This window comes from Gorilla gorilla, chromosome 5, assembly GCF_029281585.2.
Source record: "Gorilla gorilla gorilla isolate KB3781 chromosome 5, NHGRI_mGorGor1-v2.1_pri, whole genome shotgun sequence".
NCBI lineage: Eukaryota > Metazoa > Chordata > Mammalia > Primates > Hominidae > Gorilla > Gorilla gorilla.
This window is the reverse complement of record NC_073229.2, coordinates 63,911,207-63,932,478: the sequence shown is the minus strand read 5'-3', so window position 1 is coordinate 63,932,478 and position 21,272 is coordinate 63,911,207. Positions and strand designations below refer to the sequence as shown.

The window sequence follows — 21,272 nt, the reverse complement described above, 5'->3', positions numbered from 1 at the left end:
CTCATTCAAGATTGGTCCATAGTTTTTTTGTGTGCTATTTTTTCAAGTTCAGTATCAGTTTTATTCACCTTAAAAATAATATATTTCATTTTCTAAAATGTTAGTTTTTTGAGGCAAATATAAACTGATATCCAAGCCTGATAGAGTCACTAAAAAAAAAGGATTATTGTCTTTGAGGCCTGATACTTTTTTATACACTATAACTGCCTCAACCTTTTCCTAAATACAGAAACTGGTATGTTTTTGTTTTCTCTTTCTCTACTGGAGTCAGTTTTATCCAATAATATTTTTTCCTAGGAAATTATTCATTTATATTTTCAAATTTGTGCCAAATAGTGCAGATGCATGATTTTAATAGATATATTTACATCTGTGCCTTCTCTCCTTCAATCACCCGCTCCTAGTCTCTTTTGATTAGGTTAGCTTCTCAGCCTTTCAGCTGCCTCTTCCACAATTCATAGATGCCATTAGGGACTCATGTTTACTGGTTTTTTTTTTCCTTCTAAATCCTAGCCTCTTCATTCTTCACTTTCTTGGAAATTCCTCAATGCATAAGCACAAATCTTTTATTTGTCCAGATTTTCTAGTCCTCAGTAAGAGCACTGGTTTGAATTACACAGTCTACCATTACTGGATACAGAACCCAACATGTCTTTTTAAGATTACAAAAAAAGGGGGAGTGAGGGAGAATCTTCACAGAAATTTCGAGTGTAAAAAACATATTCACTCTCCTCAGTGGATATTTCAAACATTTTGTAAATCAATAGTACTGTCTAACCTATAGAAGCCCCTTTATAAAATGCCTATTTATATAGTGAAATTTTCTAGATTTGTTTTGGGGTTAATTTCTATTGCTCCTTTCCACCACTCGCCTACGAAAGTGAGATTGAGCATGGTTGATATGAATGTAATGCTGATTAAATTAATAGCAATTTGTATCTTTAACAGAAGAGGAAGGTCTAGACTGGAGACACATGTCTGTAAATCATCATCATGGAGCTGTCAGTGGAAGAGCTCACCAGGTTGTGTATTGACGGTGGAAATGAGATTTCAGAGGTCAAAAGGATAAAAAAAAGATAGGTGGACACAGAAAGCCTGCATAGCAGTTTGGCTTACTCTTTAGGTATAGACTCTGCATTTACCTCCCAGGTAATTTTGACCATGGGACAGGAGTCAGAGGATCTAGTCATTTCAACATATACACATACTTATTACATAAGAATATAGAACTATACACACGTGTGCCTGTACATATATTAGTATATACATACATATATGTATAGTATACACACACACACACATATATATATACACTTACACATATACTTACATACACACATACACATATATGTTGTGATCAGCATGTCTGTTACAGGACTCCAGAGCCCAGTTGGATCATTTAGATTCTCACATATTCTTTCAAGCAATGGTTGTGAATGTGTGTGTGAGTACACTAGTGGAGGATGGGGTGAGAAGGATGTAATAATAACCAAACATAGGCACTAAGGAGGCTGGGAGTTGGGGGAAGAAGCAAAATTAGCATCTGAACCTCAGGAAGCACAAGGTCTGGAAAATGATTCCAGATACAAGGCTCTCAGCAGCAAGAGTTAACCCATGAGTACACATAGGTAATTTGTTGGTATAAATAAAGTTTTACCACTTTTGAAATAATTCTCTTTCAGAGTAAAAAATGTTCCATTTATTCTTTTGTTTTCCTACAATTCTTAGCAGAGTTCTTTTAATACAAAAATAGGAAATGAATTAATCACTGCTCTAATAGGAGACTTCTTGAATCTATATTCAATTGGACAAGTCATTAAATACCTATGGCTATGTACAAAGTTTAAACATTATAATGCTTCCCCTACCATCCCCACTATTTTATAATCGTTTTTTTTCAAACCTCTTCTCTTCTACCATAAGCCAATAAATTATAGCTCTGGAGGTTCTATAAAACTTATCTTGGCTTTCTTTCCAATGATGTCCTTATGCTGGATTGTATACTTACACACTGTTTTAAACTTTTTGTTAAAGAGTTAAAAAATCCTAATAAATACCTATGTGGGCCTCTATAGTATTACTAAGTCATGTCAACATCTAGCACAGTAAGTATATTTTGCAAGAAGGTAACAAATGTAAAATCACCAGTGACAATGAACTTTATATTTAATAATTACAGTAAGAATTTTTTGGTAGATTTTATTCACACACATTTTAAAAATCATGAACAAAGTCATTAATTCTGAACTCAAGTAACAGTCAAAAATATTTTAATTTAAATTAAGGCACTACATACACATTTCTTTAAAGCACACTGATGTTATTTTATTTACACACTATTTTAAGAATTGACAATAAATACACATTTTCCATCTCCTCCTTGTCCTTCATTTATAACTTTATGTGTTAACAAGGAAGTAAAACCCTCCAAATAAAAGGAATTAAATGCAATAATCCATAAAGCTTATCAGATATGGGCACAAGAAGGAGACACCCAAAAACAATGTAAAAACATTTTAATCCTTTAATGTTACAAGAATTTATCTATAAATTCTTATGCCATATCTAGTGGAATAATAATACAAAACCTATACACAAACATTGAAATATGTTTTATTCTATTGCTATTTACCAGAAGAATTGCATATAAATAACAGCAGCAGAACTGTCCCTATGTTATACATGAATGTACTTATTCTGAATTCACTGACTGAATTAAAAACACTTAACTCAAACTTTTCCTATTACCTTGGGGTATTGTTTTCACAAACAAGTAAATGTTTCCTAGAGCCAAATACTTTCTACACCCAGAAAATAGAGCAGCATGTTATTTAACAAAATACACACCAAAACCTTAATGTGAAAGACTAGTTTTACTATAAGATTTTTCTGTGTACTAAAGGAGTCAATGGCTTTAACAGTGATAATTTTTTAAAAGATACAAATGAATTAACACATAGTTCAATATATGTTTTATTAAATAAATACTATTCTTCTTGTCCCATCAACATATACTTTTTAAATTTTTGCTTAATTTACAATTCGAGTTAATATTTTGAGAATGTAAGGAAAGACAAATAGGTAAATGTCTTGTTGAAAGGGTTAAGATACTGACAGGACATACCTTCCTGTTCCATCCTATATAAAATCCACTCATGAGTTGGATGCCAAGTATAGATTTCTGAAACTCATAACCACCAATCACGCTAATGCAATCATTAAAACTCACACCATTGCAAGGACCAAGTATAAAATATTCTGCTACTATTTTAGATACTTCAAAAACATCCACTACTTTAAATGAAAAGCTTTAAATATGTCAATGCTATTTGTTTTTTAATGGAAATTAAAGTAGAATTTTTCTATTATTCTGTTTAGATCAACTATTAACCTTTAGGATAATTGTTTTATGTGAAAAAAATTAGAAATTTTTTTAAAGCAAAATTAGTACTATTGGTTTTTATTTATTTTACTGTTCTTAATACAGTTAACTTATGACCAACAGCATGGATTATTTATACAGGGTTTGAAAATGCCTCTCAACAACCACAAATACAATAGGCAGCAAATACCAGGCTCAAGAAATTAGCAGTGACTCAATAGGACGCACTGTATGTTTGATGACTGGCACCACTGTTGTTCTTTACCATCACAGATAATCAATATTTAACTGGGCTGCATATTTATTATACTTTTATATTTGTAAAACAGTTACCAAGTTTATTTTATATTGTCAAAACTTTAAAGATCATACTATTAACTGCTTGTCTCACGTACTGATGAATGGTTCTTGAGCCCAATTTTTCCCCTATTAAATATAATCTAGTCTGTCACAACCTAGTTACTTCATATTAATTTTGATTACTAGAAGGTACCAGCTAGCAAAGGCAGGATGACAGTTCTTCACAATAAACCCTTGGCTCTGAACAAACATGTTAAACAGAGGGATTATTTCTGTGATGCAAATACTGGAGAAAAAAGTGGAGGTAGCACTAAGGCTATTCTGCCACTTAACATATGAATGGTGTGAAAGACCAAAAGATACTAAATTTTGTTTAAAATTTCTTAACTATTCTATAGCCTAAAAAGTAAGGCATAAAGTCCCAAAGATAAATACAAAAATCTCCATTCCTCATTCTGTCCCAGTCAAATTGAGATTTGTATTTGGGTCATAAATTTTTCTGCAGCATTTGGATACCTCAGGTTACAACAAACATGAGAGAGTTAAATGATAAAAGTTAATGAAATTAAGTTATGATTTTAACTTGTGAGTTAGGAGAAAGTAAACAAATATGAAGCGCAAAAATAACCTTTCCTGAGATCTGTGTGCTTCAGGAATGTGGAAGCCTGGCCACAGTTCATCTCTGACCTCCTTATATAGTAAATCACATAATGTCCACACAACCACACACAAACACACTTGCACAGGCACACGCAAACAACTAAGTAACTTACATAAAGGCATTAAGCATAGATAGAGAGAAGAGCACTTGTCTCTCTTTTCTTCTGAATTTTTTAACAATAATCTTTAAGACTAACAGCTTAAGACATAATGGTGACAACTCAGGCTTTTATCAAATGGTCCTTGTTTTTTTTTTTCAAATAGGTTTCCTTAAAATATTTCTTCATTTGCTATATCTTTTCTGTCTGCTCCAATTTTATTTACCATCACAGAGCATTTCCTACCTCAAGAGGGTACTTGAGATACAAACTAATTAAAGGTAAATATAAAAATATAGGAAGCTTTTCCTCCCTAATATACAAAATTCACAAATTGCATAAAGATTTCTGTTGTTTTCTTTACAAATATATAAATTTATTAGAAAAACATGCCTACTAAATTTTGGTATATTTTCATTTAAAGATGTATCACATCTTCATTGCAAAATACAAGCAGAGGAAGTATTTTTCTCAAAAGCCATTTTTAGTATTTCTAGTTAGGAATGATGTTACCTAATGATTTCCTACCACAAGATGTTACCTAATGATTTACTAACAATTTTACTATGGTCAGCGTTATCTTATTAGCAAATGCACCGAAACAAAACACAAGGAAAACAAAGTAATAATTTTAACATGCTTAGTCTAAGTTCTTTGTCTTTCAAAGTATTCTTTTTCATAGTTACAACACTATTCTTTGGATGTATTCTTAGTTTTGTGATTAATCAAAGACACTTTGTATAAGCCCTAGCACATGTCACCCAATTAAAGGATCATCATCATCTTCTTGTAGCTGAAGTCGAGAAAATGGACGAGGTACAGAAAGTCTATTCTGCATGATTATTATGAGGCATGTTAGCATGGTTAACACCAAGAGTGAACCGATAACAATCGCGATGGCTTCTGGGAGATTAACGCACCACTGGTCAACTAACAAGCACTTAGTATGACCAAAGGTCCCATTATTGGGATGTGGTTTTAATCCCAGGATGTGGCACATCATTGGATAAATATCCACAATGTTAATTGTGCTATGCTTGTAGCCTTTGTGAAATGCAGGTCCGTGGGCAGCTAGAAATGGATGCATACTAGGCAAAGAATTATCATAACCATGGTCACCTACTGAAAAAGAACAAAACAACATCAGTCAATAAGATCAGACTTTTTAGGACAAAATAACTTGCTTCTAGTATATAAACATTCAATTCTTTCAGAAAGGGACTAGAAATAAAAATTTCTATTTCTTCAACTCAGCTATGTTCCATATTTCCCTCTCTCTCTCTCTCTCTCACATACACACACAAACACACACACATGCCCCTTTTCCCAACTGGTCATACCCTCAGACTTTACCACCACTTGTCAACCTGATGTACTTATCTTTCAGCCCGAGTACCAATTACTTCACCTGCCAATCTCAGCACTGTTTGCAAAAGCTCACTGTAAACAGTACCAGTTATAAAGACAGTGGTCAGGCTGAGGGTTCTGTGTAACTTGGAAGAACAGAAGTGAGTAAGGCCAACAAATGGAGAAAAAGAAAATCTGCAGCCTAACCTATCTCAATTGTTACAGGAGGGATCTTGCATTGAATGTGTTGTCTAATCTGGTGACTCTATCCCAGTAAAAGTTAGACTTAAAAAAAAGCATATGATAGTCCCTAATACAACTCCAATAATAAATTCACAATTTTTAGCTTTATTTTAACAAATGTTGCCATTTAACGTACACCAGTTGTATTTAATAAGCTCCCACTTTCATATTAAGTATGGGTGACTGGGTGATGAGTATACTGATATTTGTTATATTATTCTTTGGTGGTATGTTTGAAATATTTCATCATAAAAATAACCAATATGACAAAAAGCAGAATATATAGATAGTAAGATTTCAATAATATTAAAACACACACACACACATATACATTAGAAAAAAATATATATTTTTCTATATATATTATATTATATATAATTATATATAATATATTATATTATATATAATATATTATATATAATTATATATAATATATTATATTATATATAATTATATATAATATATTATATTATATATAATATATTATATATAATTATATATAATATATTATATTATATATAATTATATATAATATATTATATTATATATAATTATATATAATATATTATATTATATATAATATATTATATTATATATAATTATATATAATATATAATTATATATAATATAATATATTATATATAATTATATATAATATATATTGTATATAATATATAATATATGTAGAAAATATATATTATTATATATAATTATATATAATATATATAATATAGATATATATTAGAAAAGAATATATATATATATATATATGAAAAAAGATTGGATGGGGAGAAATGCCCACAATTAACATTTGCCTATAAATCCATACTGAGGGATTATGGATAGTTTTTGTTCTCTTTCCTATGCTTTTCTATACTTTCAGTTGTCAACAACAAATATGCAACATAGCATTGATGTAAATAATATACAAACTTCATTGATCCTGAGTCTGTCCTATGCTTGCCTGATACTTCTAAATTGCTATATATCAGGGAACTGTAAACTACAGCCCATAGCGAAGGTTAGCCCTCCATCCTTTTTGTAAACAGAGTTTCACAGAAGCACACCACTTCAATTTCTTTACAGGTTGTCTATGGCTACTTTTACACAATAAAGGCAGAGTAGAGTAGCTGAGACAGAGACCAGCTGGCCCACAAAGCCTAAACTATTTTCTATTTGGCCCTTTACTAAAAAAGTTTGCTGACCCCTACCATAGACCACAAAATTAGATTTTAAAAAAAGCATTTGAATTGAATATGAAATATGGATAAATAAGCTTCAGTTTGAGGCAAGCCTGTAACTCTCCCCTATACATTTTCTCCCCTATATATTTTTTAGGAGAGATTTTGATGTATCTATTTTGTTCACTTGGTGGATTTGTTTGGTTACTTTCTGGTTCTTGCCCAGTGTTCTAAATAGCTGTAGCATTCAGGTAAATGATTTTGTTACGGGGGAAAACTTAGGGTTACTCAGACAAATTTTTTTTAACACACACAAGAACAAGGATTAGCTAATCTCTCCCCTTTTACTGTTTCTTTACTTCTCTATTTTGTATAAATCAAGAGAATGAATCTTGAAAATTACTGACAGTAATTGCAGTTTTGGAAAGAAAGTAGGACTATGCCTTCACTCTTAAATTTACTTTCTAATTTAAAGGTGAAATTGTGATTACTGTAAATTGCTATTAAATGAAGACCTGGGAATTATCTGGTTGAAAATTGAACTAATTATTCTGTGTGAACTTCTTTAAATCGAAGTACCCTCTTAACAGTATCACAAGGTATGATTTGTTCCTAGGATACAACAGAAATATCTCAACTAAATACTTACATTTTTGTGATGATTCATTTAGCACAATTGTCCAGCCTTCATCGGCAACCAAAATAATGGGCTGAATTCGATCATTATGTTGGTAATAAAATCTGTTAGGAATGTCTTCTTTGAGATAAACATTCATATGAGGGCTACAGTTTTTCAGTTTGTTATAAACCTCTGTTCTATCTGAGAAAAAAAAGAAACAGCAAAGGAAACAAGTTATGATTGATAAAGAAAAAATATGTCTAACTAGAATAATTGGAAGTAAATTATAGATAATGTCATCTATTAAATCACTTCTTAAAAAAACAGAGCAATAATAATGTGACAGTGTTGGGGACTGATACACACAAACACACACCTTTCTCAAACATTAACAAACCTGTTTCACTTTGTGGATTACCATGGTGGACTTTTACGGATAGGGGACATTTTTCAGGTGTATCTTCCTAAGTAAACATAAACTAATTACATGTTACTACTAACTACTACTTCTATGATCAGTAGAAGAAAGTACCTCACACTATCACCACTAAATATCACACACTAAAATCTAAGACGTTTAAGGATAAAAATTTCCTTTTTCTAGTGCAAATAATTAGATATATCAAAAGCAAAGAAATACTCACTTTGAAACTAAACCATAAGCCATATAACTAAACCATAGGCCAACTGCTCTCAACTTGTAAATAAGAGGAAAAAAACATATAATCCCACTCTGAGTATATGGTTCTAAACTACAAAAAGCTAGAGCTTCATTCTTTTATACAACCCACCCCCCTCAATCAATTGCCCCATTCAAATAATAGTATCCCTCAGTTGAATGTTTACTTACTTATTTTGGGAAGTATTGCAGCAACTGGGCTCAAATCTATAAGAGTGTAGTATGAATGATCGATGCAGAAATCCAAGTTTATCAGTCTGTCCTGAGAACACTGGGTCATCCCATGATCACTTGTAATGATCACATTAAGATTTTCCCATAGCCCTAACATCTTGAGTTTTTGGACTAAGTCACCGATAAGGTCATCTATTTTTTTCAACACTCTGCTCATGTTTTCTTTATCTTCAGGTCCGTATTTGTGGCCACTTGCATCTGGTTCTTCCCAATATAGTGTTGCAAAGGTGACTGGTGGGTTCGAATTGTTTAGCCACATAGTAATATTATTTAGTCTTTCCTCAAATGACACTGAGGAGTTGTAATTCATAAAATAGGAAGAGATGGTATCGTGAATGGGTACATCAGTACCAGGCCACATAGCAGCAGCACTTGATCTGTTTTCCTGAAGCTGATTGGTTACCCAAATAGGTACTGCCTCATTCCACCAAAAAGGATCCTTGTCATTAGAGTCAGAAAAGTGTTTCTTTGTGACTGCATCATACATGGAATTAGCCACAATGCCATGGCTTTCTTCATACAAGCCTGTCACAATACTGTAGTGGTTTGGAAATGTTTTTGTGATAAAAACATTTTTAACATGCTCTACCAAAACACCTTCTTTGATAAAATTCTGGAGATGAGGAAATTCATAGTTCTCCAGATAATCAGCTCTGAAGCCATCAAAGGATACTAGTAGTAACTTAGGTGGCAAACTAGAGGAAGAGTCACTTCTAAAACCAGTTATAAGTCCAGAAAACAAAAGTATTACTAATAACTTCATAATGAACACGTTGAAGGACAGCAATCAGGGTTCCTAAAATGTAAAAACACAATTCATAAGTAGTAATTCTATTTCATTTGGGTTAAGTTTTAGAATTTTAGCCCACAGGAGGAGAGAACCAACATTTATATGCCAGCTTTACCTATATTAACTTAAATAATACCATTTATTTAAAAATAACTAAAAGCTAAAATTGGAAAAAAAATTGTCTTTACTTGTCCAATTTCCTATTTATATATATGCCCTACTCTATCCTTCATATGGGCCATTTTTATACTCCACATCAATACTCCTTCTAGGCTGTCAGCTCATTTGCCACATTAGAAATTCTTCTAAAGGCTTAATAAAAATAGATGCAGACACTAAAATGATTCTTTTGTATAACATAACGTTAATGCCAAGCTTTCAGAGGCTCCAGAGATGATGATTATTTTTCCAGTTTAATAAATTGTACTTTATAGTTTCTTTAACCCACAGAAATAATTGGTGGAAATTCTACCATATTGGCTTATTGCCGGTTCTTGTTGAAAATATTGCTATAAAAAGGGGGGAATAAGAAATAAATGCTATTGAGAAAAAAGCCCCCATCAGTCTGTATGTGCCCCAATAGTCACATGAAGTTGATTAACAAACATGCAAAGCCTACATGGACACGGATGCTCCAGTAACTTATGAAGAAATCCAATAGCTATTGAAATGAGTTTTATTACCACATCCCTCTTAAACTTCCTTTTAGCTATCAACAACTATTTTCACTAATACCCTAGGCTTAAAGCTATCTCTGATTTTTTGTTCTTTCTTTAAATCAATTCACTGATGACAAAAACAGCTTTTCCCTAATAAATCTCCCTGCCTTCGGTCTCTATCTTCTTTGGTCTCTAAGAAAATAGGACATGTGAGTTAGGTAAAATGATTCACTTTAGATGGACAGGATGCCTCTTCCATTGTAACAGGAGAGAAGGAGCAAAGGTAGGGGAGCTGACAGATTTGAGGGCTGGAGGTGAAGAGAGTTGCCGGAGGTAGGGTCAATTATTGAGAGGGAGTAGAATGGTAAAAGGTTCAGAGGTTTGAGGAACAGAAAGAATGTCTGAAATAGTTAATGTGGAAGATGGGAGACAGTGTGAGTAAACGGTAGAACTGGAGTCAATGTTGACAGCTGTCATGAATTTTCATAGTGACACAGTTGACTGGTTTTCTCTAGCAACTCAGTAAACCTGGCACAGGCATGAACAAAACAGGCAGCTGATCCTACCTAGATTTGAGATTCTGCCAGAAACTGAAGGAAGACAAAGGAAGCTGAAGATGCTAACTAAAGAGCAGCTGAAATTTGGGCTGCAGCATCTAAGCTGAAACTGACAGATGTAAGTAAGAAATAGAGAAGTTTTTCAACTAGAGGTTCTGGTGAAGTCAAAGAACTAATGAAGATTAGTTAAGAGTAACTTTTAGTGAAAGTTACAAAGATCTGGGATTGCAGTTAGAATGCAACAAGTGAATGCATTATTTCAGACTAAGACCCTGAACATGGTAACGGGTATGCATGTTGAGGTCCCAGGTATGAAGAGCAGCAAGTTAACTAATATGATTATGAAGTTCAGGAGTCATTTATTGTGTATTCTCTCAAGTAGACTGGAAACACTTTCTTTCTTTCAAACATGCCACCTGGAGGATCTGCGTACTTGTGGTCAAATACTTACTGACAGAGGCTGTGATCCTCTGAAAAACTGACTTAAAATTAGGAAGACCAAAGGCACAGAATCTGATTTATGAGGATCTTGGGGTCTACAAAATCTCTACTATTTTAATCGGAGACAGGTTGCCTTCTGAATGTGGTGCATGGAACATTTGTTCCTGGTGCTCCCTAATAACCAAAAATAATGCAGAGTAACAAAACCACCTCTCCAAAGGACAGAGTAACAAACCTAATGAGTGGTAGAGGAGGCATATGGATATTTCCACAGACACAGCCCTAGTCATAGCACAGCAATTTCAGCTGTCAAGAATCTAGACAATGGTACTTACCCATTCATTCAATATTTTATGCCCTCAACACAGTGTTTATGTATGACTTAACTCCTCCCTCAGAGAGTTTTAACTGGGTTCAATCTGATGACAATATCATGTGGGTTGCTACAATTTTAGAACTTGTGTCAAGGGCATGTAGGTCTCCATGAAAGCTTGGATTGAGTAGATTCCCTGGTTTCTCTCTGGGTATAGTTCCCCATATCCAAATATTTCTTTCCAATCACAGAGTAGACTTTTAAATCAGCAAATACGGCGGCACAGTAACTTCTCACAGGGAAAACATACTCATAAATTTAATTTTTGAAAAACACTATTTACTGCTCTGGCTCTTTCCCTGTGTAACTATTTTATATTCCCAACCAATCCTATCCCACTGCACAGCTGTTCTGCTGCCAAATCCAATCTGATATGTGTCAGATGGAATGCATTCTCTATACCTCCAAATCTTTTCCCCCTTCCGTAGTTCCCAACCCTCTAAAACAGCTTCACCATTCTCTCAGTCACAAAGAGATCCCCTGAGTATATGATCAGTTGCCAGTCTAGTCAATTCTATCTTCGTATCATCTAATACAGCATATCAGACATAAGAATCACTGAAGGGAGCTTGTTAAAAGTGCAGCTGTCAAGTCACTATAACTAGGAGATTCTGATTCAGTCAGTCCACAGTAGAGGCCAGAAACCTGCATTTGAAACAAGCATTTTTAACAGCTACCCACTCATCCATCTCTACTACTGCTATATTTTTTAGTCCTCAATACCTCTTGTCCAGAGCACTTTTGTCTCTTAATTCACCTTTCTACCTCAACCACCTTCCACTTTCTTACCTCACATCTGCTGCCTACTCAGTCTCTCTGGGCACAGCTCTGTTCATGTTCCCTTAATTTAAAATATATTCAAAAGGTCCCCCTGCCTATACAAAAAGCCCAAATGCCTCAGTCTCACATTCAAGCCCCTCCAATATCCAGGTCCAACTTGCATGCAAATTACTGTGAAATAAATACAGAAATAACTGCCAACTTGAATTTCCATTCACCATACTTCATTGCCATGGTCTTTCTGAAATGTATTACAACAACATGTAAAGTATAATCATCGTTCATCTTGGTGGCCTATAATAGCTCTTCAGTGTTAGTTTGCATTTCCAGAATATCCTAAAATTAGTTCCTACATATGAAGGTTGGCTCAGCAGACACCTGGGTCATTTTATAAAAAATCATTCAACAAATAGCTACTATCACTAATTCCACAACACAAAAGTATATGTATGTGCCATGTATTAGGGGACAAAGAACTTATACTTTTCAAATATATAATAATCAAAACAGGAGCATAAAGAACCAAAATAATAAATCAGGCTGTCAACTGGAAAAAGAAAGGCTTTACACTTTAATCAATTTTGTTCTACAACACCAAATAACAGAATAGACTTAAATCAGCAAATGGGTGGCACAGTATCTTCTCACGGGGAAAAATATTCATAAATTTATGAGTACATATTTGTAACAGTGTGTTTGAGATTCATACACCATAATGTATTATTTTAAAAGCTAAGGTGTTAGAGAAATTACTACAAATGGAATATCACAGTATGTCTAAAAATTTTCCAGTAGATTTACCTCTAAGAGCAGAGGGGTACCAAGACAATTCAACAAATGGTAGAGGGACAACTGGATATCCACATGCAAAAGAAATTGGAGCCCTGCCTCATACCATACACAAAAACTCATTCAAAGTAGATCACAGACCTAGATTAATAGCTAAAACTGTAAAGCTCTTAAAAGAAAATGTAGGAGTAAATGTAGGAGTACATTTTTGTAACCCTGGGTTCAACAGAGCCTTCTTAGATACCACACCAAGAGCACAAGTGACCAAAAAAGAGAAATTAACTGGACTTCAAAATTAAAAAGTCTCATGCCTCAGAGGATACCATCAAGAAAGTGAAAAGACAACCCAGAGAATGGAAGAAAATATTTGCAAATCATATATCTGAAGAGATTTGTATCTAGACTATATAAAGAATTGCTACAACTCAATAATAAAAGTCAGATAATCCAGTCAAAACATGAGCATGAGCTGAAAAAGATATTTCTCCAAAGAAGACACAGATGACAAACTAGCACATGAAAAGATGCTCAACAGCATTAGTCATCAGAGAAATGCAATCAAACCCACAGTAAGGTACCATTTCACACCCAGAAGGATGAGTAAATAAAATAGATAACAACAAGTGTTGATAGAGAAATTGAAACCTTTATAAACTGCTACTGGAAATGTGAAATGGTACAGCCACTTTGGAAAATATTCTGGCAGTCTTCAAAGGGTTAAACATAGGGCTACCATATAACCCAGCAATTCTACTATTAGGTATGTGCTCAAGAGAAATGAAAACATATGTCCACACAAAAACCTGTACACAAATGTTCACAGCAGCATTATTTGTAAGAATCAAGTGGAAACATCTCAATGTGCACTAACTTATGAATGGATAAATAAAATGTAATATATCCATATAATGAAATATTATTTGACACAAAAAGGAAGGAAGTGCTAACACATTTTATAACCTGGATAAATACGCTAAATGTAAGAATGCAGTCACAAAAAATCACTTATTGTATGATTCCATTTAGATAAAATGTCTAGAACAGGCAAATCTATAGAGACTAAAAGTAACTACAGTAACTATCTAGGGCCAGTTTGGGGGGGAAATGGGTAGTAAATGCCAGTAAGTATAAAGTTTATTTTTGGGGTTATGAAAATGTTTTCAAATTGATTGTGATGACAGTTGCACAGCTCCATAAAGCAGTACTCTTTAAATGAGTGAATTGAATGGTGCGTGATTTATATCTCAATAAAATATTATTTTTTAAAAAAGAGCAGAGGGAAGTGAAATTGTAATCTTAAATGTCCTGCCACAAAACAGGAAACATTTTTGATCTCATTTTACCTCAAAAAAGTGAATTTTATACTCCAAAATACATACTTGAGTGTTTTAATGTGAAAGTTTTATACCACTTCCCATGTGCAAAACAGACCAAAAACCTGTGTCCGTCCTCTCCCACAAAACACAAATCAAAATGCTTCTTCCTCAAATCTTGAGTTAAAAGGATGCTCCAGGAACACATGCTGTTAATCCTGTGGCTCAGTAATCCCTCAGCACACTGCTGGGATCCAAGCGTCCCAGTCCTTGTCCTCAGGATTAGTAGTACAGACAAAGTGGAAAGACTATAGACTGAAGTCAGAAGGGTCCCAGAACCTGAGCTCACAATTAGTAGATGGGTGATCTTGGGTAGATCCAACTTTTCTTGGCTTCTGTTTCCTTGTGTGTAAAATGAGGATGTGTAAAGGTTACAGAATAGGCCCTCAAAATTAGTTTCCCTTTATCATTCTAGTTACAAAGATGTTGGGGAAAAAACAAGACTGTACTATGATAGGCAGAATATTATTGTGAAACTATAAAATACATGAGGAATAATTTAGTCTCATCTCTTTGCATATGATGACCTTGCATATGACTTCACTTATGATGAAGCTAAAGTCCAGTGATTAGCCGGGCTCAGAAAGCAATCAGTTGCTTCACTGTGTTCTTACTAATTTCATGTCCTCAATAAGTTTACAAGTCCAGTAATAGCAAGTTAACAAGTCTGATAATAATCTCCAAACTATTAACAGAACTCTTCCTGACAGAACACCTTTTATTAGCAGTGCTGGATCCATGTCTGCCACATTCTGTCTCATTCTAATAGGGAGTGTTAAGCTACAGACAAACCAACAATGAGAAGTTCTCAAGCAGTTTCCAAGGAATGAAAATAAAGTTTGCAGGGAATGAAACTGTTATATTATAAAACATTGAGAGAAATTCTGTAATTTTTCACACCAAAAAGATGTCAAAGGGAAGAAAAAAAGCAGACCTCTCTGGACTGCAACCAAATATCCCTACAACAAATGGAAGTATGAGTTAGTCTTCAATTCAGGGAACAAACTACCTTCTAATTTCTCTGGGAAGACATTCTTCCCTGGATGGAATGCAGTCAACTCTCACTGGCATTCCTAGCCTATGTGAAGCCAAGAGAGTATAAACCATTACAGGATATGGTGAAAGATATTTGTCACTATTAGCACGCCATCTGCTCTGTAATACAATGAAACTCTCATACACCTTTAAAAACTTTATTCTATGTCTATAAATAAGGCAGTTATCTTTAGATTATTATCAGTTGCTTTCTTATAGTCTAAGGAAAAAAAATACTCCCTAAAAAAATTCCTTAGTCTTAAAAATTGTAGGATTCTAAATTATTCTCCAATTTTGTAAAATACACAGAAACTTCTAGCATACACAAAGTTTTCTAGCAGCTTCAAAACACTTACACTTATCTTACTTTCTACATAGTAAAATACCTCCCTCCATTACTCCTTGTCCTTTCATCAAAATTTCTTCCAAATTAAGTCAAATTGTCCCTGTTTGCAGACAACATGATTGTATATCTAGAAAACCCCATTGTCTCAGCCGAAAATCTTGTTAAGCTGATAAGCAACTTCAGCAAACTCTCAGGATACAAAATCAATGTACAAAAATCACAAGCATTCTTATACACCAACAACAGACAAACAGCCAAATCATGAGTGAACTCCCATTCACAATTGCTTCAAAGAGAATAAAATACCTAGGAATCCAACTTACAAGGGATGTGAAGGATCTCTTCAAGGAGAACTACAAACCACTGCTCAAGGAAATAAAAGAGGACACAAACAAATGGAAGAACATTCCATGCTCATGGGTAGGAAGAATCAATATCGTGAAAATGGCCATACTGCCCAAGGTAATTTATAGATTCAATGCCATCCCCATCAAGCTACCAATGACTTTCTTCACAGAATTGGAAAAAACTACTTTAAAGTTCATATGGAACCAAAAAAGAGCCCGCATCGCCAAGTCAATCCTTAGCCAAAAGAACAAAGCTGGAGGCATCACGCTACCTGACTTCAAACGATACTATAAATCCACAGTAACCAAAAGAGCATGGTACTGGTACCAAAACAGAGATACAGATCAATGGAACAGAATAGAGCCCTCAGAAATAACGCCGCATATCTACAACTATCTGATCTTTGACAAACCTGAGAAAAACAAGCAATGGGGAAAGGATTCCCTATTTCATAAATGGTGCTGGGAAAACTGGCTAGCCTTATGTAGAAAGCTGAAACTGGATCCCTTCCTTACACCTTATACAACAATCAATTCAAGATGGATTAAAGACTTAAACGTTAGACCTAAAACCATGAAAACCCTGGAAGAAAACCTAGGCATTACCATTCAGGACATAGGCATGGGCAAGGACTTCATGTCTGAAACACCAAAAGCAATGGCAACAAAAGCCAAAACTGACAAATGGGATCTAATTAAACTAAAGAGCTTCTGCACAGCAAAAGAAACTACCATCAGAGTGAACAGGCAACCTACAAAATGGGAGAAAATTTTCACAATCTACTCATCTGACAAAGGGCTAATATCCAGAATCTACAATGAATTCAAACAAATTTACAAGAAAAAAACAAACAACCCCATCAAAAAGTGGGCAAAGGACATGAACAGACACTTCTCAAAAGAAGACATTTATGCAGCCAAAAGACACATGAAAAAATGCTCACCATCACTGGCCATCAGAGAAATGCAAATCGAAACCACAATGAGATATCATCTCATACCAGTTAGAATGGCAATCATTAAAAAGTCAGGACACAACAGGTGCTGGAGAGGATGTGGAGAAATAGGAACACTTTTACAATGTTGGTGGGGCTGTAAACTAGTTCAACCATTGTGGAAGTCAGTGTGGCGATTCCTCAGGGATCTAGAACTGGAAATACCATTTGACCCAGCCATCCCATTACTGGGTATATACCCAAAGGATTATAAATCATGCTGCTATAAAGACACATACACACATATGTTCATTGCAGCATTATTCACAATAGCAAAGACTTGGAACCAACCCAAATGTCCAACAATGATAGACTGGATTAAGAAAATGTGGCACATATACACCATGGAATACTATGCAGCCATAAAAAATGATGAGTTCATGTCCTTTGTAGGGACATGGATGAAATTGGAAATCCATTCTCAGTAAACTATCGCAAGAACAAAAAACCAAACACCGCATATTCTCACTCATAGGTGGGAATTGAACAATGAGAACACATGGACACAGGAAGGGGAACATCACACTCTGGGGACTGTTGTGGGGTGGGGGGAGGGGGGAGGGATGGCATTGGGAGATATACCTAATGCTAGATGACGGGTTAGTGGGTGCAGCGCACCAGCATGGCACATATATACATATGTAACTAACCTGCACTTTGTGCACATGTACCCTAAAACTTAAAGTATAATAATAATAATTAATAAATAAATAAATCTAAGACCTGAGACCATAAAAAAAAATTTCTTCCAAATTATATCCTGTAACTAATTTAAGTGGAGGTGGGGGGAAGACGCACAAGTGCAGCAGGCCTCTTAATTTCCTTAAAACAGATTGAAACAATCTCTGAGGGGAAAAAAGAAGAAATAGAAGATCATAATACTGAAACCAGCAGTTGATATTTCACAGTAGCTGGCAAATCTTCCTTCAGACTTGGGTCCACAAGATTGCCCGATTAAGCAAAGCCCTTCTGGAGTCAGATCTGGTGTAAACCTGAATCTGCCTGTCACTAGTTGTACAATCTTGGTTGGACGCGTCCCTTCACTTCTCTGAGCCTGACTTTCGTCATCTGTAAAATGGGAATGCTATGATCTCATAGGGTGGTTGTGACAAGAAAAGGAAGCATTGTTTTTAAGTCCTTACGTGCTTTTAATCCAGCCCTTTAAAAAGGCACTTAAATGTACCTTTTATTGTTTGGTTGGCTTGTTTTCTAGGAAATTAGTTCTTAAATATCATTATCTATAATTAACATAAACTCTAATCTAATATTCAGACAGATGGATGTCGATGCCATGGGTGGTTCTCCTTTAAAACCAAAAGCCTGGCGACCCCGCCCCAGCTCCCCTCAATTTTACCCCAGACCCACCTTAGGTTCCTCCACTACCGTTCGGCTGACTTCCCTCCCTTCACACTTACCACCACAGGTTGCCTTCCCCAGCACCTGCTAATTTTTCTTTCCTCTTCCCTTCCTGGCCTCCGCCTTGGCCCGCCACCTCCCTGGCTCTTTGAGTCCCTTCGTGGACGTCCCCGCCGCGCCCCAGGGGATGTGCGTGTAGTGGGGGAGAGTGGGTCAGAGGGTCTGGTCTCACCATCTCTATTTTCAAAGCCCCTAGGGGACTGGAGAGGGGATGACATTGCCCCCCAGAACGCCGAGCGCGCGAGGTGCGTACTCACCAGCCGCCGCGGTCGCTTCTTTCCAATGCGCGGAACTCGGCGCTCGCGGCACCTGGCACTCGTGGGAAGTTGCGGGGAAGGGGGACCTGGAGGAAGAGGGGCGATGCCGAGCTCTTCCTGAGGAGCCTGCGTAGTGGCGGGCGCCGCGCCGCGGGGCACAGCCCCAACCTCCCTGTCTGCGCCGCTCGGGGCGCTCCGAGTGTGCGCAGCTGCCAGGCGAACGTCTAAGGCGCCAGCTCAGGGCTGGCTGGGACCGGGCAGCAGAGTCTGAAACACGTCCTTGGATTGGATGCTAGAGCCAGCGTTGAATGTAACTTTCTTTCCGATTGGTTAGACAGGTGCTTGGCGGGGTCGAATTGGACCTAAGAGTAGAGGTTCATTCCACTCTCCCACCACGCACTTTTCTTATCATCCTAGATCTGGATGCCCTTCAGGGAACCTAAAAACCAGCGAGTCCCGGAAAGGCCTCAGGCAATTGCCAAGCCGATGGCCTTCTGCCACTTAGTTAATGTGCACCTGGCAGCTTAGGTGGCCGCGGAGAAAGCAACTTTGGCTGCACCAAGGTCCGGCACAAGTCTAGAGAAGCTTCAGCCAGTTCCAGTGAGTTGGGATAAATGAAACGTGGATCTACCATAGACGTCTGTCCGTCTTACTGGATAAGCGAGCACCTTTACCGGGGAAGTTAGGTAATAGTTTACAAGTAAGGTTAAAAGCAGCACAGTGCCTGCGGCAGGGAACCAGTAATGAGTTACAGCTGAGAAATGGGTGCTTACTTTGACAGACGCGTATGTGGGATTGTGCTCCTGCTTTTAATTGGAAGGTTATTTAAAAGAATAATGTAACTGAACTTTCCAACATAAAGAGCAGTTACCAAACAGAAGTAGAATTATTCGCTAACAGTTGGGTTGTCCAGGCACACTTGGCAGTGAGAGGATAGCATCTTTTTTCTTTTTATCTGTAGTGCCAAACAGAACTTGGTATAGGAGTACTTGCTAAATCACTATTGAATTTAATGGAACATTTAAAGGTGCACCAGGTTCATTGTCCCGCTTGTTAAAATGCAGGCTCCAGGAGGTATTTTCTTTCTTGTTCACTACTGTATCTCCAGCTCAAATAAAAAGTACAAATAAATTAAGAATATTAATCACATGTGATATCCTCAAGTGTTAAGTATTTAATAGCTGTAAATCCAGTACCTGGATTAGTAAACTGCAGTACTGGACCTTAGATAACAAATTCTGAAGTTGGTCCCCTTGGTCTGAACCTTACAGTATAGCTATTACCAACAATCTGGAAGCAGCCATGGAGGTGATTTGGCAATAGATGTATTCCATTGATTATTAGTTTGTGCCTTGATAAATTAATTCCAGTTTTAAGTCTCAGGTTGGCCTGTGCGTTGGTGAATATGGGCATCTTAGATCCATGGGCTTTCAGAGCTGGAGGGGATGGTAGTGGGTATGTAGCTGAATCCCTAGAACCTGCAGACCCTAGAACCTGGTTTGAATACTCACTCTGTCACTCACCAGCAAAGCAATCATGGGCCAGTGTCTCAACCTATTTGAGCTTTCATTTCCTCATCTGCAAAACGCGTCTTGTTACGATACCAACCTCTTACTATCAAATGAATGAGGAAAGCGAGTAGAGTATTCAGCACAGTATCTGACACATGTTGTTTTGGGGATTATTATCATTATGACCAAAAAAGTACCCCAATTTTAACAATAGTCAGGGTAAGGCCAAGTTTTGGGGGAATTTAGGTAATGTCCAATGACATAACATTTAAGTTTAGCAGAACTTAAATTTTGTGGCACTTGGGGGTATTGTGCATATGCTGTTTGTTCATTCAGTAGGTGCATATGTATGATTAAAGGGTGGACAAAACTGAATGCCATCTAGGTCAGATGTGTGGTGAAGATAGCAGCTGGATGGGCATCAGGAGAGGACTTTCTTTATCCACTGCTATTGCCTGTGTGGCTGGGTTAAATTAGGGAGTCTCATGCCACCTGGGCTCTTGCTCTGTAAGATAAAGTGGTCAGGAACAGAGGGACAAAATGACACATAAGGACCTTTGGCCCTAAACTTTTGTTATCCTCTATATATTTACCATTTCAACCACAACCAAAATCCTGTTATAGTAAGGATATTTATCGTCTTGTGGAACAAGAAGTCCAGAGGTAAGGCAGACTTCAGGACTGGTTGAGTTAGCAACTCAACGATTTCATAATGTACTCAGTTCTTTGCAGCTTTACACTTGGCTTTTAACAGAGTTGACTTCTGGTTCCTTTAGTGGTAAATATAACTACCAGCAGCAACAGGAACCATGTAATTCATTTTTCACTTCCACTGGGTGACAGAAATGACGTCTAGATTT

The 21,272-nt window shown here is 36.1% G+C and overlaps 1 protein-coding gene and 1 long non-coding RNA gene across 2 annotated transcripts in view; one reads left to right on the top strand and one right to left on the bottom strand.

The window, feature by feature from the left end:
* Window positions 1–2,248: 2,248 nt before the first annotated feature.
* On the bottom strand, window positions 2,249–19,479 carry ENPP4 (ectonucleotide pyrophosphatase/phosphodiesterase 4). The gene is made up of 4 exons (XM_019029380.4): window positions 18,902–19,479; window positions 8,681–9,539; window positions 7,861–8,031; window positions 2,249–5,562 (listed from the first exon to the last, which is right to left on the bottom strand). Exons 2-4 carry the CDS (start codon window positions 9,504–9,506, stop codon window positions 5,198–5,200), a joined length of 1,362 nt encoding a protein of 453 aa, XP_018884925.1. The 5' UTR covers window positions 9,507–9,539; window positions 18,902–19,479; the 3' UTR covers window positions 2,249–5,197.
* The window catches only part of LOC129534069 (uncharacterized), a 32,883-nt gene continuing 31,069 nt past the window's right edge, over window positions 19,459–21,272 (top strand). Inside the window, exon 1 of the long non-coding RNA XR_008680489.2 lies at window positions 19,459–19,587. This is a non-coding gene — a long non-coding RNA (uncharacterized lncRNA). The remainder of the gene's footprint in view (window positions 19,588–21,272) is intronic.

Bases quoted from the DNA above. Each gene is read 5' to 3' on its own strand.
- ENPP4 (XM_019029380.4), bottom strand. From the start codon at position 9,506: ATGAAGTTATTAGTAATACTTTTGTTTTCTGGACTTATAACTGGTTTT. The intron at 8,032-8,680 runs GTAAGTAAACAT...TTTTTTTCTCAG, and splicing joins TGCAATACTTCCCAAAATAA to ATAGAACAGAGGTTTATAAC. The intron at 5,563-7,860 runs GTAAGTATTTAG...GTTCTTTTTCAG, and splicing joins AAATGAATCATCACAAAAAT to TAGGTGACCATGGTTATGAT.